The 26,406-nt window shown below is 39.5% G+C and overlaps 4 protein-coding genes across 5 annotated transcripts in view; 3 read left to right on the top strand and 1 right to left on the bottom strand.

The window, feature by feature from the left end:
* The window catches only part of tmem222 (transmembrane protein 222), a 7,235-nt gene extending 4,625 nt beyond the window's left edge, over nt 1-2,610 (top strand). Inside the window, exon 6 of the mRNA XM_015380759.1 lies at nt 1,864-2,610. Within this exon, the coding sequence (XP_015236245.1) occupies nt 1,864-1,951 (88 nt within the window). The 3' untranslated portion in view covers nt 1,952-2,610. The remainder of the gene's footprint in view (nt 1-1,863) is intronic.
* A 2,887-nt stretch (nt 2,611-5,497) lies between these two features.
* Nucleotides 5,498-8,274, top strand: LOC107088529 (trophoblast glycoprotein-like). Its single transcript, XM_015380758.1, has 2 exons — nt 5,498-6,499; nt 6,716-8,274. Exons 1-2 carry the CDS (start codon nt 6,240-6,242, stop codon nt 7,683-7,685), a joined length of 1,230 nt encoding a protein of 409 aa, XP_015236244.1. The 5' UTR covers nt 5,498-6,239; the 3' UTR covers nt 7,686-8,274.
* Nucleotides 8,275-11,125: 2,851 nt separating this feature from the next.
* kdf1 (keratinocyte differentiation factor 1) lies at nt 11,126-21,234 on the top strand. Of its 2 annotated transcripts, none has more exons than XM_015380736.1 (4): nt 11,126-11,430; nt 13,877-14,995; nt 15,367-15,441; nt 19,795-21,234. In XM_015380736.1, exons 2-4 carry the CDS (start codon nt 13,963-13,965, stop codon nt 19,878-19,880), a joined length of 1,194 nt encoding a protein of 397 aa, XP_015236222.1. In that variant the 5' UTR covers nt 11,126-11,430; nt 13,877-13,962; the 3' UTR covers nt 19,881-21,234. The 2 variants fall into 2 exon arrangements, with proteins under 2 accessions (XP_015236222.1, XP_015236221.1); XM_015380735.1 differs by having other exon boundaries at nt 13,944-14,995; nt 19,795-21,232.
* Nucleotides 21,235-24,203: 2,969 nt separating this feature from the next.
* Nucleotides 24,204-25,319, bottom strand: nr0b2 (nuclear receptor subfamily 0 group B member 2). Its single transcript, XM_015380764.1, has 2 exons — nt 24,785-25,319; nt 24,204-24,668 (listed from the first exon to the last, which is right to left on the bottom strand). Exons 1-2 carry the CDS (start codon nt 25,317-25,319, stop codon nt 24,421-24,423), a joined length of 783 nt encoding a protein of 260 aa, XP_015236250.1. The 3' UTR covers nt 24,204-24,420.
* Between the last annotated feature and the right edge of the window lie 1,087 nt (nt 25,320-26,406).

Raw genomic sequence — 26,406 nt, 5'->3', positions numbered from 1 at the left:
AACTAAAGAAGTTTATGTTGTTCTCATCAGACCACATGGTACAGTATGGTTCCAGGAATCCATGTTCTTAGTCCGCTTGGCTTCAGTAAACCGGTCAAAGGCTCCACTGTGCATCATCTTTAGATGAGGAGTCTGTTTTGGTCGATGATGGGGAGGCCCGTTCTGATTGGAACCTGTCCTGTTAGCGTTAGCCAGCATCCTGCAGCTCAGTTTCTGGTTATTAAATGTCTCCTTATAGCCTAAGCAATCTTTATGTAGAGCAACAGTTTATTTTTTTTTCAGATACTCACAGAGGTCTTTGCTGTGAAATGCTTCTTGAATTTCAAGTGACCAACATGAGAGCAAAAACGCCACATTAACACACCTGCTCTGCATGTAACAAAGATACCATGTAAAACTGATGAGACGCGTATCACTGGGGAGGGAAAAGTTGAGACTTAGGCACCATTTTAAAAATTTCCACTTTTTTTCATGATTCAATTGAAGGAATGGGGAATGATTACACCTTTAACGACTTAAGTAGTGTAGCAGGCTGCAGACCATGTGACTCCTGTGATTTCCATTGCAGTTTTGTAAAACTTCATTACGATCGAAAAACCACCTCATTCAAGCGTTAAAATCTTTGTATTGAAAAAAAGTAGAGTTATTTTTGTTTTTCTTTTATTTCTGTTTAGTTTCCATTTATATAAATAAATTTTCCTAATTACAATTTGCCCAATTTGATGGTAAATGGTAACAGAGCTATTGTGCTAGAACAATAATCTATTTATTTTAGGCTGAAGGTAAAGAATTTCCAGGCACTTTTGTTCTTGTTTATTACCCACACTTCACCAGCAGGTTAAAAAAAAGCCCATCAGCATGATGCAGCCACAACTGTGCTCGGTAGTTGGTGGTACAGAGATCTTAGGCTTGATAACCTGACCTTGCCTCCTACTAACATAATTCATCTATGGCCAAAAAGTTCTATGTATGTTCTAAGTTTAAAATGTTTGTCTATAAGTTGCTAATTCATGTGGGAAACTAATGATGTCAGTAGATAACGTTACATATGAAGTTGGGGCTTTTTTTCTTTTTGTACCTATTTCCAGGTCCCTACCTTTATGCTTTATGATAATATAAAACTGGCTGTCTCCCTTTTGGAGATCATTTTTTCAGTCTCCTGTTCTCCTTCCTGCATCTTTACATTGTGCTTTAGACTTTCCAGTTAACGTAAAAAGAGCTCACCCATTAAATCTTCATGATCATGCCTTGAAGAAATGTAAACAAATGTAGCCTACTGTACAGTAATTCATTTAGGAAATTTAGAGATAATATTATCAAATTGAGCTAGAATAGGCAGGATTGAGTACTTTTATTTGACGACTCAAAATCCATTTCTGTATCCTACAGAGGATCAATTTGATATGGGATGAATCAAAAGGGAAAAAAAAAGATTTTAGAAATTTGGATTTTAGAGGGAGCTGTAAAATAAATATAAAACATAAGATGTCTTTATGTCTGACATGTGTGTAGTGTCTGGAAAAATAAGTCACTGAAGGTTTCCAGCTCTATTGAGAGACATACAGCACCAGGAAGCTGCTCATTATTCTCCACTGACCCACATAGAGAATAATACAGCCACAGTTTGTGCTGCTGCTTCCTATATACCCCCCTCCCCTCAGCAAAGAGACTAGTGTAATTCATCACTGACATCCCCTCTGCGCCACCTCTGGAGGTCACCTCTCAGCTGGATAGGATGGCAGGACGCAGGTCAGGGAGCCTCAGGGGATTTAAAGTCTCTAGAATTTACTAGAAGAGCATTTGTTATACAAGATGTTTCCTGCTGTTTTTCTTGACTTTTAACACACACTTTCTGTTCTTCAGCTGGGCAGCAGTCCTGAAGACCTGGCTTCCCTTCGTCATGCTCTGTGGAGTCCTCGCCACATTCATTCTGACGCTGAACCTACAGTAAAACGGCGAGCGGCATCGGGAGAGGGCTTTAGTTATACTGAATACTGTATTATCATTGACATGATGAGTGCGTGTTTTGATGGGACATTTGCCAGATCAACAAAATATCATATGGAGTTCTGATTGTGTTTAATTTAACCATTTTCTTGTTTGTTTGTAGTTTCTAAAGGACACATATGATCATTTTTACAACTTTTCCTTATCACTTGTCTTCAGGCTTGTAGTTCCTGGTAGTTAAGTCCATTTATTTCATTGGAAGTATCAAAGAATATATCAGGAAAGGCGAGGGTTGCTGAAAAGGGATGTTGACAATGTGGAACCCATAAAAAACACTATGTCCTCATAATGCAAACCTGTTTTTGCAATATTCATTAGTTCATAAGGTTAAAAAATATACTGTAAATAATAATAGTTGTAGGTCAGGGGAACCTTGTCTTCCAGCAGCAGCTTGGAGACCGATCAAAAGGGCATCCTCTTGAGGGATTTAGTCTTTTTTTTTAAAGCCTAGTGTGCCTGTAATTTACTACAGTGGTAAAAACCAATTGTGACAGAAAAGTAATTTAAAGCATTCGAATATGGTTTCAGATGAATATCATTTCTCTAGTTCTGTCCAATGTAGTTTCTTGGATGTGCACAGAAAGGCTTTAGTATATATATATATATATATATCCAAAAAAAAATCCTTCTTTCTATTATCAACTCTTACAGGGTCACATCTTTCTCAGTATGATCACTTTGTGTTTGCCGCATTCTGACTTGTGTTAGAATGTAGCTCAGAAATCAATTCTTTGAGGACAGTATTTAACTGGGTCTGCAATTAGCTGCCTCTAACATGTTTTTCATACCTAATACTCTAAACTAATTCTTTACATTGGTCGAAGTGAAGGAAGGTAAAATACTGACATACAAAGCAGACCACAGCAGCAGTTAAGCACTGCTGTTGAATGTAGAAATAAAAAATACAAAAACTGAATCTATTTCTTATAATTACAGGGAGAATATTTGGGAGATTAGTTATAGATTTATTCTGATTTGTGGACTTTAGAAAAAGGTTTTATAAAGACATTAGATACACAAAAATAATAGCTGATGTGAACCAAAGCATTTTTTTACTTACTGAACTTAGTACTCACATAAAAATTATAAAACACAGTCCTTTAATAGTCTGGCTGATTATGTCCTGCTTAAGATATCTGAAAACATTTTCCTTATCTCTGGGTTTTAACACCATTGACATCAAAGATGCCAATTGTTGGTTAATCAGGAGTAAAACTATTTCCAGTGGAGAAATAGTTTTTGGTTGTGATATTTCAATCCATGTTCTTCCCATGTTTTTATTTTTGCTGTCACTGAGGGACCACATATCCATTCACTATAGTACATCTGTTAAAAGCAACCCCAGTGTAACAACAGACTGTATCCACAAAACTCATTATCATTCTTTAAAGGGGTCACAGAATGATTACATAGGGGATTTGGTGATGGTCCTTAAAGTCTCTGAATATGGTGTGTAACATTGGTTGGCCTGAAAATGGCATGTTTGCTGTTCCATGAGCCCTAATTCAAGCCTGGTTAAAATTCCTAGAATGATATTACAGGTTTTCTTCCTTTTATGGTATGCTCATGAATATTTAGATGAGCTGTGCTCTGATTGGTTGGTTTACAACGAGGGAAGCTGCTGAACAAAGACGCATCATAGCAACAAGCACTCACTCACTGAAACATTGAGATTGTTGATATGGTAGGGTGACAAGACGTCCTCTTTTTCCCTGACATGTCCTACTTTTCATTAGCCTGACGTAGTCCGACTCAATTCTAGTCAGAATATGAGTCTGATACTGCTCCATAGAGCTGTGATTATGGGGCGTGTTTCGAACGNATTACAGGGAGAATATTTGGGAGATTAGTTATAGATTTATTCTGATTTGTGGACTTTAGAAAAAGGTTTTATAAAGACATTAGATACACAAAAATAATAGCTGATGTGAACCAAAGCATTTTTTTACTTACTGAACTTAGTACTCACATAAAAAAAAATAAAAAACAGTCCTTTAATAGTCTGGCTGATTTTGTCCTGCTAAAGATATCTGAAAACATTTTCCTTATCTCTGGGTTTTAACACCATTGACATCAAACATGCCAATTGTTGGTTAATCAGGAGTAAAACTATTTCCAGTGGAGAAATAGTTTTTGGTTGTGATATTTCAATCCATGTTCTTACCAGGTTTTTATTTTTGCTGTCACTGAGGGACCACATATCCATTCACTATAGTACATCTGTTAAAAGCATCCCCAGTGTAACAACAGACTGTATCCACAAAACCCATTATCATTCTTTAAAGGGGTCATAGAATGATTATATAGGGGATTTGGTGATGGTCCTTAAAGTCTTTGAATAGGGTGTGTAACATTGGTTGGCCTGTTTGCTGTTCCATGCGCCCTAATGCAAGCCTGGTTAAAATCCCTAGAATGAAATGACAGGTTTTCTTCCTTTCATGGTATGCTCATGAATATTTAGATGAGCAGTGCGCTGATTGGTTTGTTCAAAACGAGAGAAGCTGCTGAACAAAGACGCATCATAGCAACAAGCACTCACTCACTGAAACATTTAGATTGTTGATATGGTAGGGTGACAAGACGTCCTCTTTTTCCCTGACATGTCCTACTTTTCATACCTAAAAAAATTGTAAAATTCCAGACGATTTCGAAATTGTCCAGGATTTTGGTTGACTACAGTGCAGCGAATTTTCAAAATACACCGGGCATTCGAACTGAGCCGTCAGCTCCGGGAACCCCGGCAGACGGGAGCAGGGAGCCAGGCGGGGGATGGAGCATATGAACCCAACCCGGTAGCCTGGACACCGGTAACCCAGTATTTCCCCCCGTCTGCATTACCAGTTCCCGTCCTCCGGCTGAGGATTGGCGGCTCGTGGCTCTCTGCTGAGGTCCGGTCCAGTCAGCAGCCCAGCTGTCAACACTTTTATACCCCCCCTCCATTGGGCCAGTGAACCAGTGGGCTGATCTGTATGTCAATTTCGTGATGTGACAAAAGTAGAGGCCAGAACCAAATAAGGCACCATCCCCGAGTTTACGTCAACTCGGGGCTTCGTTTGGATTCACCCGTTTAATGATTGAAGTTTACAATTGTGAGATTTGCAGAGAAATAAGGTGTCGATGGGGTTTGAACTTCTCTGTGCTTCCATTTCACCCACTGAACTATCATTATTCATCTATGGCAATGTAAACGTTTGCATTCTATGACCCCTTTAAGGGGTACATGCCCCTTGTTTTTTCAACAACGGGTAGCTTCATTTACGTTTTTATTCTAAAAAAGTTCATTTCAAATTAAGCATCCGTATGATTATTTATTTAAGTTGCACAAATTTTTTTATATTTATGCATCTTTGCCCTTTGAAGCAAAGTATTGTTTTGTTTTTAGTAAGCTGCCCTATAGGTTCTTCAAATATTTTCTCACACTGATTTTTTTTCTTTCTGTTGTGTGTTTTTTTTTTTGGGGTTGGGTGGGAGTGGGTGGGGGGTAGTCACCCTACGGAGGATAATCATCTCTATAATATGGAGTGGGAAGATACATTTTTCATGAGCGACAGTGATGGATCCATTCTGCTGCGCCTAATGTCGACTCCAGTGATGAATTGCTACAAAACGGATTTTTGAAATCTTAATGCTCAAAGTTCTCATCAATTATTTGTCAATGAAGGATGAGTCGCTACCAAAGATAGAAGGATATGAAAAAAATTGAGAGTGTGTTTGAATTTTTCTGTTTTATTATTTTCCTGTAATCACAAACAAATGCTCTGAATGCTCTCTAACTTTGTAACCTGTTATGTTACTGGAGCAAGGACCAGGATTATTACCTGATCTGATGGGAAAGCTGTCTACCCACAACTGCTTTGTATCTTTTTCACCTTTAATGTGTTGTTTTGCAAGTTATTGTTGATATCATTAGTCGTTGTCCTTTATCAAACTGCAGTGTAGGTCAACTAGGTTTGGGCGCTTCAATCTAATCGTCCTCTGTACCTTTAAGGGAACCTCACACCTTTTTTTAGCAAGCAGATCCAGTTCGATATGAGCTATCATCAATTTGTGGGAACCCTTATTCCCACAGTGGAGCAGATGAGAAGGCACTATCGCTAGCGCAAGCAGCCTTCGCCACTAGTGCAGCATTAGTTAAGCATCCGCAGGAAGAGGTCACAATTTTCCTCTGCTGTTATTTTCTTCTGCAACTTCTTTATTTCCAGTTGTATCTCTCTCTCTCTTTCTCTTTAGAGATGTGCATTTTTGCAGCTTGTGTTTTTTTGGGTGTCCTTTTATTTCCACCTTACCCGTGCTTGGAGTGTCCTTTTGGCTGTGAATGTTTTGCGGCCACCCACACGGTGAAATGTGTCTCTAAGGATTTGCTCATAGTGCCACAAAACATTCCAGGATACACCCGGAATGTCATCATCACAGGGAATAATATACATCAAATCGGACCCGAGTCGTTTACAGAACTGCAGAATGTCACTAACTTGATTTTAAGCAATAACAGGTGAGAATGTCATTATGTGTTCCTGTTATGTATTTTTATGCCATATCTGGTTAATACAAGTAACTTTGTTGATGTCTACGTAATAAAGAAATAAAGGCTTTATTCTTGGCTGTATTTATTCATCTTTTTGTGATTTTATATACCGGTATATTACTTACCATTAGTATTGTATCAAACGTGTAAGAGCAGTTTTTACAGTGTTAGTCGTCTTCTCAGGATTGCAGAGTTGGCCTCTCACACCTTCGCTGCCCTTCCCTACCTACGCTCCTTGGACCTCAGTGGCAACCAGCTGGCGCTCATCCATCCAGAAGCTCTCAGCATACCTGGAAGCCCTCTTCAGGAGCTCAACCTGAGCCGCTCGCTGCACAATTTCACCGCCTTGACAGACCTGGCCACAGCTCTTCGTTGGGGTGGACTCTGGGGTCTCAAACGCCTTGACCTTTCTGGAAACCATTTAGCCCTTCTATCGCCTGGGATGTTCTCCCAAGTTCCCAGTTTGAAGCAGCTCTTCCTCAGGAACAACGCTTTGGTGGCTGTCTATGCAGGGACCTTCTCTGGTATTAATCAGCTGGAGATGCTGGACCTGACACACAATAACTTTGAGGCCTTCAAGGCTGACGCTCTTCAGGAGCTGGAGAGACTTGGGAGCGCTCAAATCTTTCTTGGCCACAACCCGTACACCTGTTCCTGTGAGAGCCGTGATTTTGTGACCTGGCTGAATAAAACCAAAGGTCGTGTTGATGTGGATATGGTGAGGTGTGCGTCACCAGAGGAATTGGCTGACGTTCGGCTACAAAGACTCACCGTCCAAGCCGTTGGTTGTGTAGTTCCGGTCCTGGCTGAGGGGACTGACCTCACCTTGCAGACGTCCTATGTTTTTCTTGGGGTGGTACTGGGTTTTGTTGGCATGGTTTTTCTCTTTGTGCTCTACCTAAATCGCAATGGTATGAAGAAATGGATCATAGAAACAAGGGATGCATGCAGGGACGTTCTGGAGGGCTATCACTACCGATACGAGATAGACTCTGACCCTCGGCTGGGCCACATCACAGCTGGTGGCGGCAGGCCTCAGAGGCATCCGGGACAGGGGCTGTCCCAACAGCTGCCAATTGACACCTGTATAATCCAGAGCCCCACAGAAACACAGGTCTCCCCGGTGGCAACCTCCCCTCCTGTAAAGTCATGATCTTGGAATGTCATTTTCAAAAGAATATGAGATAGTAGTACATAAATAGAACGTAGCTACATTTAAAAAAGTAAAACTCACATTCATTATCCAGAGTGATTTGTTTTAAGAGTTTATTTCTTCATTTCTGTATAATCATGACTTGGAGACCAATAATGAAATAATTTAAAACAGCACAACGTTATATTATATTTGACAGTCATGTAGAAAACAGCTGATGTGAAAGACATCCAGTCATTGTCCACCCCCTCCGATCAGGGTGCGTTACAGAAAGGTAGCTGCAAAAGAAGCTGACTGATTTATTGAAGCATATAATTGGAAAATTAGGCGGAAGGAAAAAGTGGTGTCAAGTAAAAGTGCACAAGCAAAAGAGATGATAAAATCCAGATTCTTTTTAGAATCAAGCACAGGTGGGTAGAGTACACAAATGTTTTACCCAAGTAAGAGTAGGACTACTTTTACATTTTTTTAACTGAAGTAGTAAGTAGTCATCCAAGAAATTATTCAAGTAACTGTTAAAAACACACTTCATAAAATAGCTACTCAAGTGCTAAGTAATTGTTTTGATTTAATGTTTAGAATGATGTAATCTGGCAGACTGTTGTGTGCAAATTCTGGTATTAAAAGTATAAAATCAAATAAAAGTAAATTAATAGAATGATAATAAAATCACAAATTCAGGCAAAAAAAAATCAACATAGAGATATAAAACCAGTCTTCACTGTAGGTAGTGCGATATCATATCTACTGTTTACCATCTATTTACCTGATCTCGCAGTGGGGAGCGTACCCTTAAACTGTACTCAGGTATGTATAGCAAAATTTAAGAATATTACTTAAGAACAAATAAAACAGGCCTATAGTAAAATACAACACTCCAAAAATTACTTTTTTTTTTTTTTTTAAAGTTACTCAAGTGAATGTAATTAGTTACAACCCACCTCTGGAAGAAAGCAAATGTGTGCTACATTTAGTAATCAAGGTTTCAGAGTTTGATGGAAAAGAGGAGAGGAGATCTACTTCATTAAGGTTCACAAGGTGGTTTCTCATGTAATCTGTTTATTAGATATGCCAGTTTTTATCGTTCACTTAATTTAAAGTAATTTTCAAGGAAATTAAAAGAACTGGACTCTTAAAACCTACCACTCTGTGTTTAATGTACCTTTGTACCTGTACAATATAGGAGATGCATTTTTAAAAATGAACTACTGAAATGAAAAAAAGAAAAATATTCAGTCGTACTTTTAGAATTTCAGGAGATTTATACTGGCTGTGTGTACGTCCTTTAAAATTCACCTTTTAAAGTGCCTTTGTGTTTCCTTAGGCACTTGAATGATCTATAAATCCTTTTCAGCTTTTTAGATAACCTGTCTTGGTTCTAGTCATTGTTTACTGTATTAGCATTAGGATTATGCATATATGGTGCAATACCACTACAGATAGCATTGATGGCAGCTGAGAAGCATGGTAAATGCATGAAGAAAGCATAGGATAATTAAATTATGTATAACATTAATTATACTATATTAAAATTTTAAAGCAAGAGTTTCTCTAATTATGTAATTTTGTGTCTTTGTTGCACTTAATTGCCTTCATTGTGTCATACTTAGTTATACATTAGGAAAACACTAAGTGGCAATGGCTATATAAAATAGGTATTTCTGTTCTTTCCAAAATAAAACATTTGTTTACTAACCTTATTTCTACACTCTGTTATTGTGACTGCTGTACTGAATGGATTTCTGCAGGGAAACATTTGTTTTCCTGCAAGTGACACATCCCCCCCGCTATTTCAGCTCAGAGTATATGATAAAGTATGTGCAAGCAGTGAAAATAGGACAAAATGAAAGATATGGTTAAGAAACACACCTGCTGGCTCTGCAGCTGTGGACCCCAACGAGCATGCCAGGCCTGCCTTGTAATGTCCCCTTGCATGCGTGCGCATTAATTACTATGGTGGTTTCCAAAGTTCCACTGCTCCTGACCTACAAAAGAATAGCTGCCCAGTCTTTTGACCCAGACTACTGAAGCATACAGATATTGCTAATGAGCTTGTAGAATGGATAATGGCAACACAAAAAGCCTCAACGAAGCTTAATAATGTTTGGAATGAATGTTTCTAACAGTTAAACCGCATGAATTTCTTTAAATACTGGGACTTTATATTACAGTGTGTTTGTGTGCTCATTAATATGGTGGATTCTCTTTTTTTGAAGTTGAGTTGGTATATATCTTGATCTATGAAGCCAAGCAGAGTAAGAAAAAGATCAGATTAATTTTAAAACCAGTGAATTAGAAAACCCATTTTCCATTATATAGATTGAGAAGAGGATAAAGTACCAACAAATTGTACTCAGGTAAAAGTAGCACTTCTTTAACATATTTCTACTTAAGAAAAAAACAAAAAGTAGCCGTCCCTTGAAAGGAATCGTGTAAGAGTAAAAAAAAGTATTTTTTACTCTTACATGTAGTTACAAGTAGTTTTATTGTTTACAAAGATGTAATCTGAAAGACCATAATATAAAGCTGTGTGAAAACTCCTTTGTTTTAAATCCTAAAACTATTGAATACAAACAAAAAATCATTGGAAAATAAAGAAACACTTCTCAAAATCTTTCTTTACCTAAAACATTGAAAACCATTTTTTACAGTATACAGTGTATGTATGTACCTCCAGTTACAATGCATACTTTTTACTTTTTATTACTTTAACTTCTATATCAGCAGATAGAATTACCATTAAAACAACAAAGACTGTGTACAAAAAAGTCTAGTATTCACGGATTTTACTCAAGTGAAAGTAGGGATGCACCATGATAATGTTATTTATGTAAAAGTCAAAAGTATGGCATGGTAAAACTAGTCCTGAAATTACATATTTGTTCAAACGTTACTTAAATGTAACAGAGTAAATAGAATTAGGTCCTACCCATCTGTGTATAGAGTTAAAGTAGAGAACCACTCTATATAGACATGGGCAGTTCCAGACAGGGGCCCATGTGGAAATGGTCCTGGCCCCTACTAAAGACATTATACTAAATAAATGTCTTATTATTGTATGCACTGAAACCATATTTTTTCCTTTTCAATTTAATAATGATATAAAATGTAAGTTGTTCCCCTTTTAGCTTTCATATTCAGAAATGCTCAAGTTTTTATGAGTTCAATCTTAGGTGTCCATGGGTAGGCTACAAGAGGCTCTTTGGTGCAGTTAATATTTCAAGCAATGAAATATTTCACTTTTTTATTTGCTTCTGTTTTTTTGTTTTTATTATTCTTTTGTTTAGTTTCCCGAATAATTTTTTTTTATTTTGTTTATTTTGTATTTATCCTTTCTTTTTGAGAACCTTGATTCTATTTCATTTTTTTTTTTTTTTTTTTACATCTACCTGAGGTGACGTCAAGACGCACCTGTGGGTGGGTCCCCTGCTGCGGCGTTAGCTGTAGCCTCAGGTGATAGCCAGGTACCAGAAGACGCTCGGCTGCTCCGGGGTCCTGCTTTCCTTCTTTTTACCAGAAAAGAAACTGAACGGATGTGCTGGGGGGGTGTTGTTCGGTAGCGGCGCCGGGCTCCGGACTTCGACACAAAGTTTCTTCCTTTGTCGGATGCAACCAAAAGTCTCCTGGAAGTCGTTGGTTCTGTCGACACTCGGTCCCAGTCTGAGGCGCTAGGAGCTGCGCTGCTGCGAAGACTTCCGCGCTCCGCTCGCCAGAGCGCACAGTAACAACTGTTTCTGCTTATGCGGTAAGTGGACGCTTTACAAGTCAAATTAAAAGCACTTGATGCTAAACGCGGGTGAGTGTTATTTGCACAAATCTTCTGGACCTTACAGTTAATTCATCAAAAGGGATTATGTGAAGGCAGCAATCCGGTAGTTGCTCTAATTTTCAATCCTTTAATCCTAATTTTACTACTTTCTCCTACATTGGAGGCTAGGATTCGTTTTTTAAACAGTTTTGATTCATCAGATTTACTGCTTTAAACCAAACTAGAGCTTCATTCATTGAATTTAAATAAAATATCACTTTGGGAATTGTGAAATCTTACCCAGACTGGCTCTACAGAGGTGCAAAAGCATGCAAAAGACAAGCATACCAAAACCTGCTAAAGCATGTGAAGTAATATTCATCAAAGTAGAATGGCATGTAAACGTGAGGACTGAGATAATTCACACACACACACACACAAAAAAAAACACCTGTTGCAAATATAAACAATGCAAGATATACACATACACTGGAAAACTGGTGAAAATTAATAAGCAAACAAGAAAAAAGTGCCTAAAATGTTGACAAAAGTTTTAAAAGAGCAGCAGAACTAGAACTGAATAAAAACATCTATCAAAGAGATAAATGCAAAGTAATGAAAATCAACCGTAGTGAAATGACAGGAGAGCAAAATAAAAGGCATTTCATTTCTGATTGAATAAAAAAGTTTTAGAAAATTAAACATGTGCATTTAAAAAAAGAGTAGTTTAAAGACCTTAAAATCACATTTAGAAATGCAGTAGAACCAAACCAAATATTATTTTTTCCATTTAGGGTAAAATTTATTTAGATCAAGTAAAATACTTTATATCAAATTAAAGCTAAAATAGAACAAACTTGATTAATATTGGTAAACGGATCATATAAAGTAGAAACTAGATAATATCAGAGCATTTGAAAAACTTAGTCTTTAATTTAAATCATCAGAATTTATGCAGAGCTTTTCTAGTCATGGAGGCCAATCAAAGCATTTCTCACTACACCAACACGCACACTTATGCATAGATCAGCAGCTAAATGCCTTGTCAATGGGTGAATCCCAACATGGCAGAGAAAATAGGGCATCGAGCCCACCACATGTTTATTGATAAACATAAAAATAGTTCTGAATGGGTGTGTGATGCATGATAAGGTTAATCATGTCACACTAAATAAACATTACAAATGATAAGTTATCTACTCAGCTGCTACTGCATTTTGCTTTTCAATCTTGGCCAAGAGGTTTTATCCCAAAAGCTGCTTGTGATGGACGGCTGATGTTTTTACATGAAACGGCTTGATTGTAGTTTGTAGAGACTTGGCCACCATACCACTTCTTTTTCTAGTCAAACCTTTTGCTGTAATCTAATCTCACTGAATATGCTAAAGTCACAGAAATCTTAGTCTACATTATTTAATTAACTACAGATATTTATAATATACAGGTTGCTTAAGCTGATATTGCAATGTTTGCTGTATACGTTGAAGGTTTAGAAGGAAAAATAAATTAAAAGAAGAGGCATTAAAATCAAAATAAAGTGCAACAGAACCAAAAAGGATGAAGCTTTTAGACTTAGCTTTATTTATCCTTTGGGATTACTCCTTCTGATTCCAGTAGTTTATACAGAGTACAAAGAGTTAAAGAAAGATGTTATTAAAGATTATTAAAAAATATGACAGAAAATATAAAAAGAGTTTGTATATAGTACAAAAAAAACATAAAAGAAAGAAGTTGTAATGTCCTGGTATATGTTTCCCTTAGATATATGATTAAGAGCTAAAGGAAGACTACATAGTAGTTGACTTGGGTTATTCCACTTGCACTGCAGAAATGTACTAACCATATAAATAAGTTAAACTTAAACAGACTACACAATAGTTGAATTGGATTATTGCACAGTGGGAGAGAAAAATATAACACATGGGTCACAATAGGTAATGTTTTGCATTACCTTACTTACTTATTGATAGAGAAGAACATATCATACCTTAAACATGAGGGTAAATGTGACAAGTGTTAATTTAATTAAAATGAAGGCGAAAAATGTCTCATTTTATTTTCAACAACCATGGCGGCGAATTTTAGTTTTAACTTTGGGTTCTGACACAAGAGCCGAATGGTTTCAAAGGTGAATGGAATCAGCAGAGATGAACCAATTTATCAAAAAAATAGAAATGTGTGTAGTTTTTTTGAGGCATCGAACAACAGCATATTCCTCTAGAAATGCACATCAGTTGATTGTAAATCAGGTTAAGTTTAGAGGACAGGCTTTTATCTACAAAAAGGAATCAATCTTTGTCATCCATGTCTGTTAAACAACAACTACATTTATTCCCTCGTGTGTTTTAGTCCTTAAGCTATGGAATAAAAAGAAACAGTTCATTTAGGTCAGAATTTCCAAAGAATAAGCTGCAGGAGTCTGAGTTTTTTTTCCTCTCTGTAGGTCTGTCTCAGTGATGTGAAGGAGGAGTCGTGTCCACTAACCTGTGAGCACCACTCTTCCCCTGCAGGTCCCAGGTGTTTTGAGCCATGCCTGGCCACAGCTCAGGGGCTCCCCAGACGTCCCACCACTACAAGCACCACAACTCAAGCTCTAAAGCGGACAAGTACAGACAAAGTCGAACTATATACAGGGAGAGCACAGTCAAACATGACCTCAAGGATCTTCATGGAGAACATCTACACGAACACCGCAATGAACACCCTCGGTATTCAGAGAACAAGAACGGCCGAAGCAGAGGACACCAAAGAAATGGCACAGCTCGGGGCTCGGAGACTATAGGATTTATACCCGGGTCGGCCGACAGCACGCCGGCCAACAGGCCTGCATGTGGCTCCTGTGCCTCTATGGGTTGGAGTGGCTGCAAGGCCCTCATCTGCTGTTTGCTCACCTGTGGATACTATGGCAGCCGAGACCCCTGTCTGCCTGTTAATGAGAGCTCCACAGACCACCCATCCAAAGCAGGTGCTGAGCCTTCTAATTGCATGGTGCTGAACAATCCAACCTGCGGCATCTCTGTTGAGTCCAGCAAGCCCACTAAAACCACCAAGTTACCCACAAGCGAAAGCTTCCGTTACCCAGATGTTCGTTTCAGAGGTGAGATAGTAAATTACCCACTGAATCCCACCAAACGGACCCGTCAACCAGCCAAAGGAGAGAGCCAGAGACCTAGCAGCAGTACCAGCCTTTTGTCCAACGACTACTATGACTTGGACGACCCGTGCGACAGCACAGACGTTGACTCTCTTATCACCAAGAAGCTCCTGGAGCTTTACGCCCTCCATCAGATCGAAGAGCTGGCCAAGTGCACGTCCGATTCCTCTTTCTTCCGCAAGACCAACGAGATAAGCGAACTCATCTACAACATAGCCCAGAACTACAATCTGGAGGAGCAGGAAGCCGAGTGCAAGCTGGTGCGAGGGGTCATCCGCATCAGCACACGGAAGCCCAAGAAGAAGCCCAGCCATCAGCCAGCGGGGCAGCGTCCTAACGGCAGGAACGACGGGACGCTGCCTGATAGCGGCAACGAGACCATGACGCAGACCTTCATGAGCAGCGATTGTAAGGAAATAAAGACTCTTGCTTGTTTTGCAGTTAATTCAAAAATGGAAAGTATTTATGATCCACTTAGGTATTCAGCAGCTCGAAGGCTTTAGAGTAGCAAATATTGTAAACATCTGACCGGTCTTCCCCCAGTGACTCATAGTCTGTTGGAACGTTGCAGCCTTTGTTTAGCTCAGAGTCAAAAGCTTTAACTCACCAGACGCTCTGCAGGCGATGGCCTATAAACAATCAGTTAATCTGGGGCAAGCTGATACAAGTACACATGGTTTACCAAAACACTGAAGTAGCAGATGACCAGATTATTTCTCACTTTTAGAGCACAGCAGCTCCACCTTTCTTCACTCTGTCCTTTTTATTTCCTGCTGCAGTTCCAGAGGTGAAAGTGTCCGAACTAACGCCGTCAGACGAGCTGGCCAGGAAGATGAGACCGTACAGCTCAAGAAGTAAGTACATTTGGGGAATTTTCCAGTTGCATAGCCGGACTTTTTTTTTTTCTTCAGATTTTTCCTTGTCATTGTGGGTGAGGGGGTGTTGCACTTTAAGCCATGACAACCCGCTCCGCCACCCCGTCCTAAGGCTGTGTTCCAGTCTCAGTCTGTGACCCATTGTGCCCACTGCAGCTGTAGGCATCTTCTCAACTTCTCCCTTATTTTCCAGCATACCTTGCTTTTTCAGAGCGCTGCAGTCCTGCACTTTTCTTCAGGTATCACAATTATTGGTTTGTGAGAAACCTCCCCACCTCCGCCATTGACCGCTTACCTCACCCCCCACGCCCCAAGCTCTGCAGTCATGCTACCCAATCTGCTTAAGCAGCAGATTAAACAACATTAAATATCTGTCCCCTTATTTATTATGTAACTTTAGCAAACAACTTGGGTTACAGAAGGATTACAGTACAGCAGGCCTTCACCCCCCTTTGCCTGTCGCTCTTATGCGAAGAGGCTGTGAGTGTCCTGTTACATGTCTTTGAATAAGGGTACAGCACATTGTGTTTCCAAAATGATCACAATGAAGCCTGGGAATGTATCAACAGCCTGGGTTAAAATCACCATACCTTTTGCATGTTCATATGTTTTCACGTTTTGTCACAATGAGAAAATTCCATTAGAAAAAAGAAATGCTCATATGAAGTATGGAAGAAGAGGATCTGCTCTGAAGGCCAAAATGCAACATTGAAGCCAAGATGTAAACCGTTTTGTGTTGCAAAACGTAACGCTGCACATTACCCTTAACACACTATTCCCATATTGAAGCATGGTGAGGGCAGCATCATGGTGTGGGAATGCTTTCCTTAATGTAGGAAAAGGGAAGCTCATTGGCCTTAATATAACGGATGGAGCTGAAGCGGGTTGATGTTGATAAGCCAGGTATTAAAGAAGTCCTGGTTATGTCTGCGGGAGCTTTGAAACAAATCTAGCTAAAAGAAAGCTGTTTTTTACAAGAAAACTTTAAAAGTCCCATTTCCAGTTTGCAGCATACAATGTAGGAGATTCAGTGAAGAACTGGAACATTTAACAGTTTGACCTTGCCTCCAAAATATTGAGCGGTAGAAAATCAATGTGGATCACCCTGATCCACACAAGTATTTAAGAAAAAAATCTTACACAGGGCAATTCAAAGGCTTTTGTGAGCTAACAAATGACCAGATAAGACATATAATACATAAAAAGGACAATTGTTAAGATATTGTTATGATGTAAATAGAAAACTTTAGATTCAAATTAAGCAACTAAGAAGCTAAGAGATGGTAGACTCCGAACAGATAAAGCAGTATTTGGGTTAAAAGTCAAAACTGGAATAAAATTAAAATGTTATTTCCTGATTTAAAGAAAGCTGACATTTTTTTTGTTTTTTCATTCCTACTTGACACTCAACCCAAAAATCTGCCTTGGCTCAATTTCATTCAGTTCCTTATTGACTGTCAACAGGATTTTAAAAAATCCTCTCATTCTACAAATCCTTATGCGATGCAGCCGTTTTTCTGCTATGCTTGTTTCTTTCTCTAAATAATAATGATAAACCACAACCCTTTTCTTTGTAGATAGATAACCTTTGATTCTGGATGTTTCACATGGTAGCAAGCGGAACTACTATCAAATCTTAAATCTTGACATTTGAGGGTTTTGTTTCCTCTGTTTGGAGTTTGGCTGAGCTATTTCAAGCTTCTAGTTTATTCATTGAACCAAAAACAAAATTTTAAGAAAACTGTTTTCTTTCTAGATTATGCTAAAGGAAAAAGCTCTAAAAAAATGTCTCCCTATATGAATCATGGGGCTGGAAGCAGATGCTGTCTGAATGCTTTTCTTCAGTAGAGATATCAAAGCTAGTTAATGAGAGGATTTCTAAAACGAAATACAGCACGGATGACAAAGTCAAAAACAACCAAGACCTAATACATTGTTTTTTTTAAAACAAAATATTAATATCAATATCATTCAAATACTTTTATTATATTAATAAACTTATTAAGATAAATACATAAATGAAAGTGCATGCATTTTAAACGTAAAATGTATTAATGTCCTGCTCTATGATCCTACTGATCAATGATTTCAAATGGTAAAATAAGAAAAAAAAGAAATCAAAGCAGTTGTATTCTCTCTCATGGCTATTATTTGCATTTGTCCCTGAGTCCATTCAACTGATAAATATGAATAAATAAAATACAAAAATCTATGGCACATAGACAAAACAATACTTCCTTCAAAGAAAAATCATGTCTTGTACAAAGAAATGTAACAATTTTGTGATGAATCACAGCAGCGGACCCAGAATTCAGCCAGAAGTTCTTTTAAAAAGGACACCAGGCACAAAATACCGGGAGGTGAACAGACGGCCCAGTCAGGGCAGAGGTCCACGCCTGCAAGTACCTCTCTGTCTCAATTAGAGTATCGTGCAGATCCATCTCTTACCTGCAGAATCAGCTCCACTCCTCCCTCTATCCAGGCTCCTTTTATTTTGGCTTCAATCAGCCTCTGCTGACACCTGCGTGCAGCGGTTGCGGTGCGCAGTTGTTGCACTCTGCCTCCTTAGACAACTGATTTCAGCCCAGCTTGGATTGTTAAAGAGGGAAAAGCAAAAACCAAAACAATCCATACATGCAAGGCACAACAAAATAAAATAAAAATAGAAGGAAAAACACAATCATGTTTTCTCCTGGGTATGTAGTGTTGGTGTGTGCAACACAACCGCACCAAAACTACAATCCCCACGATATAACGGTAGCCCAGGAAGTCACAGCAGTGTGCACAAGCAGCCGTGACCTGTGGGCCGGTTCTAATGGTAATTAATATCATCCAGGGGGCTATATATAGATATATATATATATATATATATATATATATATATATATTATCGAAGACCAGAGTCTGAGTGATGTTTTATTTTGAAAAATATAAAAAATTGCGGTATTCTCTCCCAATTACATCAGTCGGTGCATCTGTGCCTCTTGACACAGGTCAATTCAGGTCAAGACTCATCCTATCTATAACATCCTATCTTTGTGAAGCGGGATTTTCTGCGGTTACAGCGACCAAAACAAAGCTACGGAGCTGACCGGACATCAGGAGCACACTTCGTGTGTCATTGTCTCTGATTACGCCTAGATGGGACAGGCTTGTTGTTTTATTTTTATGCTGTTTGTATTTGATTTTATGCCAGTCATATCATTTTACTTGATCGTATTCCACCCCCCCTGCTCGCTCTCACTCGTATTGAAAAACACCACCTCCCATAGTCTAAAATCCGGGCCTCCGTGAACAACTATCGATATCAGGGAAACTCCTGGAACTTCCGGGAGACTTGGGATGTCTGTAAAAGTTCAGGTTCCAGACAGATAAACCACCCGAGAACAGTACTACATCGTTTTAAACTTCTTCAGCTTTTTATCTGTAGCCATTTTCCCTCTGCTTCACAATCATGCCCTTCTGAAAAACTTCATCAGTCCCAATTCCATTCAGTTGAAGTTTGTGTTTTGATCAAATGTGGAAAAGTTCATTAAGACCAGTCTGTATCCATTAATCTTTATTAAAGGTATTGTGGAGGATTTTTTAAAAGGCCCGCCCGCTCTCTCCATTAAAAATAAAATGCACACGCACAACCCTGTACCCGCTCCCGAGAGGGAGCGCCTATTAATCGCATGCACGAGGCCGTTTCTTCTCATGCAAGCTCTGTTTAAAAGGTACTGTCCATGAGCTCATACAAGCTTACTGTGCCGGATCCTCACACGAAATGCCTAAATCCCTCAATCACTATATAGAGCAGGGACCATATAATGGACTTTATAGCAAACTTGGTTACCTTACCGTTCGGACAGATGATCACTACTTTTTGCTCCCTGTTTGTCATTTTAACTCCTCTTCCACTGCGTGGTGCCTGCGCCATCTTTATTAGTCACCGCTGTTGGGTAGTGACAGTGGGCCTTGGTGACAGCAAATCCCATAATGCTTTGCGCAAAACTTTCTGGTATATATCTGCCCCTTCTGATGCCTTTTTCTTCACATACACTTCGTAGACACTTTTTCTCTTATGACCCATGGGCCATTTTCAAAGAACCACGGAGAGAAAGGAGAGCTTCAATGACTGTCTGAAACCGTAGCTCACCACAGATATACGCCTGAAAGTGTTCATGTGCAGAAAAAGATAGCTAATTGGGGACGAGAATGTAGGACGGCCTTATGTAAATATATCACCATAATGATATGACAATTAGGAGGACCACTTATTTAGATGATCCATCCTGAAATAAAAGATCATCCTCTATACCTTTAATGCTTTTTTTTTTCTTTCTCTTTCAGCATATTCCTCCAGCACCACCACCGGCTACTCTCCCTACCAGCATGACACTGGAACAAACTCCTCAGGAGCTCCTCTGCTTATCTGAAACGCAATGCAGAGACTAGAATGTCTATTTACAGACAAATCATGTAGCCTCTTCTTTTATACTGTTACTGAGCAGAGCACCTTTATCCTAGATGGGTTAGTTCTCCATTCATTGGTCAAATATATATATATTTTTTACCTTTTCTAAAACGTGACCAGCAGAGGAGACCCTTTTCCAGTTTTTCTTAATTTTTTTTTCGATGGCAAAAGGTTGCAAGCTTTTACAAATGGAGTGTTTTAGGTGTAGAAAGTGACTTAAGTAAAAGTTCAACAGCAAGGAGGCCAGAGGATCAATGCATCGGGACAGAACCGTCCTCATTCTTGGCTTTGTTATTGTTTATACAGGATATCCTATTCTGCATGTACAGCTTTATGTCTCCAACCATTTCTCTAGACTACTGAGACACATTTTGTTTTTTTTTACTTACAGATTGTTTTAAGCCATATTTTGATGTACATATCAAGACAATGTTACTCTGTACCATTTGGATATTTTTTTTGTTATACAGCAAGTCATGTTTTTAAGAAAATAAGAATTTCAGTGCTTGTTTGTTTTTTTATTTCTATTGTCTTTTTTTATTAAAGCTGTTGTTATGCATGCTGCTCTAAGTGCAACGTTTTCTTATGATTTGTAACACAAACCAAATTTCTGTTCAAACCAAAAGCTGCTCATATTAAGCTCTTCACTTTTGAATATTTCTTGTGTCGATAAATATCTCTGTGAATTTTTCTCCGTAGCCCACTTTTCTTCTTTTTTTTTTTGTCTTTTATCTATGGGATTGTTGTCAGGCTCATCTCCCCGAGGTCAGTGTTGCAGCAGGCAGGCTTTTTCCGCCCTCAGCAAAAGAAGGAACTCGTTTGGCTGGTTCTGACTGAAGGGAAATAAAATCCAGGGGTTTGTCTTTGTCATTTATTGCAAAATGAACACTGAGCACCGAAAACCAACACAATTTCAGGATTGTGTCCTGATCATTTTTTGTCTTTTTAGGTCAAACATACTTTATTTTCTTTTTATGACAGAGGTCAAAAGGCTAAATCTTTTAGCTGCTGTTATCTACAACCATTATGTCTCTGTTGTAAAACCAGGACAAGATTTGAAATGAATAAAACTCCAGAGCATTCTTAAGATCTTTTCATTTCCTTTGGAAGCAGATGAGATTATTTCCTTTTGAGTCGTGTAGAAGCAATGGTTGCCCCACAAAGCTTAAAACACAGCATGTAATTATCTATTTTCAGTGCCTGAATTCAGGCTTTTCAGGCTTTTTTTTTTTCTTCCTCCCCTTCTGTTCATGTTGTAGTTTCCCTGCGTAACCCCGTTTCCTCTGGCTCACTGCCCCCGCTGGCACATTCCTGTTTTACCTGTACACGTTGTCATGTAAAGACACATAGTTTCACAACTTGCATGCATACCAAACAGTAGGATGAGCGAGGACTGAGCAGGCCTGTTGCCTATAAACCGCAGGATTCACACTGTCAGGATTTTTACATGTGTTCCTCTGTCGGCTCTCGCATGTCGTTTTCTTTTCAACCTTTTGTGGAGGAAATGAGTGGGGAGAGGGGACTGGTATTTTTTAAAAGAAGAAAATTAAAGACCTGTTTTCTGGAAATCTGACTTGAAAATCTGGAAATCTGGGGGAAGAAAAACAATTCCATCATTTTCCATGAGAGGGAGACATAGGGCTATTATTGGAATCACTAATAACTCAATATATACTAAACAAATGCAAGTAGGGAGGTATCCCTTATTTAAGAAAAGCTTTTAACATTTTCTCACTTTGTGAATTTGATTAAGGTGGTAATAAGTTCAGGATTGTAAAATGGAAGAAATGACAGCATAAGACTAAAAGTTAAGTAACAGTTAAACTGACATCTTTTTGCTTTGATATCCTTTGGAAAATGAATTTAGAAGAAAAATCCGGTTAAATCGGATGTTTGCAACAAGCTGCGCAGGAGGCATTGAAACAGAATTAACAGATTTATTTAGAAGAAACAGATTTACTCAGTTGCAAACAAATTATTTGTGGAAAACTAACACAGCACCTATCCATAAAAATGTGCTAGCATCATGAAATGGTGAGGCCTTTCTGTTAGTCGGAAGAAAGCTGGTCAGAGTGGATTGGAAGATCACATACAGGACACTACTGGAGGACAGGATGGAGGATTCATTAGACCAGGGTGCTGGAATCATTTAGAGCCACGAAATATTACATGAATTTTTTAATAAGAAACAATATTTTGGTTGAATATATGCCACTGGCATTCGTTTTTTCTTCGTAAACAACCAACCATTTATCTGTATTTTTAGCTTTTAGGAAAAACATAAAACATTTCATAAAGATGACACATGTTTTATTCTTCTGAAAGATACTGTAAAAAATAAAACAATTTCTAAGCAAATAAAATAAAAATATCTCTTTTTTCATGTATTTCTGTTGTAAAAAATCAAATAATCTTTATAACAACCACTAAGCTTTTATTGCACATTAGTTAGTTCTTTATATAATTTTTAGCCTCCATTTAGAGCTATTGTATAGGGTCCATATATATATAGGTCATATTGATGTGTTAGAATGGCCCGACCAGAGTCAAAACATTGGCTTCAGTTTCACTTATTCAAATCACAACATATACACTCACCGGCCACTTTATTAGGTACCCCATGCTAGTAACGGGTTGGACCCCCTTTTGCCTTCAGAACTGCCTCAATTCTTCGTGGCATAGATTCAACAAGGTGCTGGAAGCATTCCTCAGGGAGTTTGGTCCATATTGACATGATGGCATCACACAGTTGTCGGAGATTTGTCGGCTGCACATCCATGATGCGAATCTCCCGTTCCTCCACATCCCAAAGATGCTCTATTGGATTGAGATCTGGTGACTGTGGAGGCCATTTGAGTACAGTGAACTCATTGTCATGTTCAAGAAACCAGTCTGAGATGATTCCAGCTTTATGACATGGTGCATTATCCTGCTGAAAGTAGCCATCAGAAGTTGGGTACATTGTGGTCATAAAGGGATGGACATGGTCAGCAACAATACTCAGGTAGGCTGTGGCGTTGCAACGATGCTCAATTGGTACCAAGGGGCCCAAAGAGTGCCAAGAAAATATTCCCCACACCATGACACTACCACCACCAGCCTGAACCATTGATACAAGGCAGGATGGATCCATGCTTTCATGTTGTAGACGCCAAATTCTGACCCTACAATCCGAATGTCGAAGGAATCGAGACTCATCAGACCAGGCAACGTTTTTCCAATCTTCTATTGTCCAATTTCGATGAGCTTGTGCAAATTGTAGCCTCAGTTTCCTGTTCTTAGCTGAAAGGAGTGGCACCCGGTGTGGTCTTCTGCTGCTGTAGCCCATCTGCCTCAAAGTTCGACGTACTGTGCGTTCAGAGATGCTCTTCTGCCCACCTTGGTTGTAACGGGTGGTTATTTGAGTCACTGTTGCCCTTCTATCAGCTCGAACCAGTCTGGCCATTCTCCTCTGACCTCTGGCATCAACAAGGCATTTCCGCCCACAGAACTGCCGCTCACTGGATGTTTTTTCTTTTTCGGACCATTCTCTGTAAACCCTAGAGATGGTTGTGCGTGAAAATCCCAGTAGATCAGCAGTTTCTGAAACACTCAGACCAGCCCTTCTGGCAACAACAATCATGCCACGTTCAAAGTCACTCAAATCATCTTTCTTCCCCATACTGATGCTCGGTTTGAACTGCAGGAGATTGTCTTGACCATGTCTACATGCCTAAATGCACTGAGTTGCCGCCATGTGATTGGCTGCTTAGAAATTAAGTGTTAACGAGCAGTTGGACAGGTGTACCTAATAAAGTGGCCGGTGAGTGTACATTTCTTGCTCTTCACAATGATGTACTACTTAGTGTTTTTCTTTTAACATAAAAATAATACCTACACTGAAGTTTGCATTGTAGAGTAACAAAATGCACAAAGTTATAAGCTGCATTATACGTTTTCCAAGTCTTGTAACTTTTTTTCTTATCATTTACGCTCTCTTATCTTTACAATATGGCACCTGCTTAGGAGTGTGGCACACAGTAATCAACTTTGTTTTACATTTTTCAAGATGATTTAAATAAGCAGAAATGTTTAAGAAACTCAAATTCTTGCCTTGGATACACTTGAAGGAATTGAAAAAAATATTTCCATAGTGCGATAGCTGAGCTGAGCTGTGAGTCTGAGTGTCGTGGTACCCAATGAAGGTCACAACCGCATTCATGTATAAAAATATATTTATTTCAAGTCTTTGTGTTGAAGTAAGTAACATTAATATAAAACAACAAAAAAAGAACATCAAGTATAGTGACAGAATGACAAAGTCTGTGGAAAGACAAGGCTTTCTTTTTAGAAGAGAATTTCTGCTCAGGTTGGGCTAACCTGACCACAGCTTCTTTGAAAATGGAAGCAAAGCCTAACCCCATGTAGAAAAATAACAGTTTCTTTTGTCTATTTTTGGAGCTTGCAAGTAACACTGCGTGATCACTTCGCTAGTGGGACTTTCTCCAGAGTCTTGACAGTTATTATGGATTTCTACAAAAGAGCATGTCGACCAGCAGCTCCAGCAAGTTGGCCTGGCCGATCACGGGCCGGAAGAAGAGCTCGGTGATGAGGCTGGGCGTGATGCCCTGAAGCATGGAGGCTGTGAGGAGGATCCGAGCAAAGCGCTCCTGGTGCCCTGGATGAAGGAGCTGGACCACCTCGCTCAGGGCGTGCTGAGCTTCCTGCTGCAGTCCTTCTACAAAAAGGCCCGCCTGTAACTCTGGTACATCTGTTGTAACAAAATAAAGGGAGGGTTAAGTTTAGAAATAAGGCACTGTCTCACTGCATGCATGTCTTGGAGGGGATTTGTTTTAATACAAAGATAATCCACAATAGTTAACTTACCAGGGTTAAATATTGTGGTCCCTTTCAGATATGCGTACTCCTTTGGGCTCAAATCCAAACTCCAAAACTTTTTCAGACAGCACTTCAGTTTGCTGACGCCTGCCATGGTGGGCTGCTCCCGCTCCATCTCGGGGCTCTCTTGACGGTTCAGGAGAATCTTCTTCAGCAGGCTGTCTGCTGGAACGTCTGTCACGTCGAAGTCCACATGCTCCTGGGCCAGACCCAGGATGAAAAGTGGCGCCCAGCAGCTTTTCAGAAGGGAGTACTGGTCACTTGGTGGCAGCTGATTGAAAGCCGGTAGGTTTCTCATGAAGTGGACGGTTTTGACCAGAACTGCAGAAGCGTCCTTGCAGACCTCCGAGGGTCTGAGCAAGCACACTGTCCGTCGCACCTCACAGTTACATTTGTGAGGAGCTGAGCTGTTGCTGAAGGTCTGTTGGCTTGGTTCGCCAGTATCCATTCGGCTCAAGATGTTGTAAAGGATAGGATTTAAAGACCTATCACCACTGGTCGAGCAGTTACATCTGCTGTCCATCTTTCTCTGATCAAGATGCAGCTGCTGAGGCAAACTTCTCTGTGTGAGAGCAGATGGGTATTACTGCTTTCTCCAGTCTCCCTTTACTTATAAGGCCACCCCCCACCCCGCCTCCTTGTTGGACCTTGAAATGTCAATACACTCTCTGTGAAAAACAACCATGTGCTCTGCCAGGTGACTGCTGGAACAACCCTGGGAAACAGATAAGCTTTTCTCAATGAAAAGTAGCTGCTGGAGTAACACATGGAAATCATGAGGGATTGGCCTTATCTGGAAGCTGGTGTCATTAACCCAGGCAGTACCAAGCTACCAAGGACTGCAGAGGTAATCGGCCTCCCATCGTGTCACTGCACCCGCCACCTAACACCTGCAGGGCTGGAACGAGGCAAGAACACAAAAAAGGCCAATGACCTTTACATTGTGTCTCCATTAAGTGTTTTTTTATCTGAATAAACATTTAACCTGGAAGCAACGGGGGAATTTTTTGGACTTGTTTTGAGAAAGCTGATCAGTAAAAGTGCTAAAAAAAAAAAATAGAGAGGCAGAGATTCCAAAATGGAAAAGTATAAACTCTATTTGACTGATTCCTTTCCCTCTTAAGAAGGATCAAGCAGCTTGTTAAGCAGACAAACAAGACAAAGCTTTATAATTTTTTTAGGTTATTTAAAGTGAAAGGATGTACTATTAGCCCTGCATGCACTTGTCCTGGGGCTGACTCTTTCCTCTTAATTCCCTTCTCCTCTCTAAACAGTGAAACAAAGACAGCTGGAGGTAAATCTATCTGCCTGATTTCCATGGCTAATCATATGACGGTAGAAGTTCAGAATGAAGTGCAGATGAAACCGGTTATATAAATGCACTGTATAAAAAGACAAATTCATCCTTCCTCCATCCATCCTCCATATCAGGCCTGTTTTAAATGTGCTACAATTGCTGGCATCGTTCTATTTTCCTAAGTGGATCAATCGAGACCCAGGTCATACAGTTTTCCTCCATCCATCCCTCACAGGGTTTCTTCTCATTCCTCCTGGCAGAACTGATGCACCTGACTGCCCACTTATTCCCTATGGGACTGAGATCATGACAT

The sequence above is a fragment of the Cyprinodon variegatus genome, unplaced genomic scaffold (assembly GCF_000732505.1).
Source record: "Cyprinodon variegatus isolate N-32 unplaced genomic scaffold, C_variegatus-1.0 Scaffold221, whole genome shotgun sequence".
Taxonomy (NCBI): Eukaryota; Metazoa; Chordata; class Actinopteri; order Cyprinodontiformes; family Cyprinodontidae; genus Cyprinodon; species Cyprinodon variegatus.
Note: the sequence above shows the minus strand (reverse complement) of the source record. Positions and strands in the feature narration are given on the sequence as shown.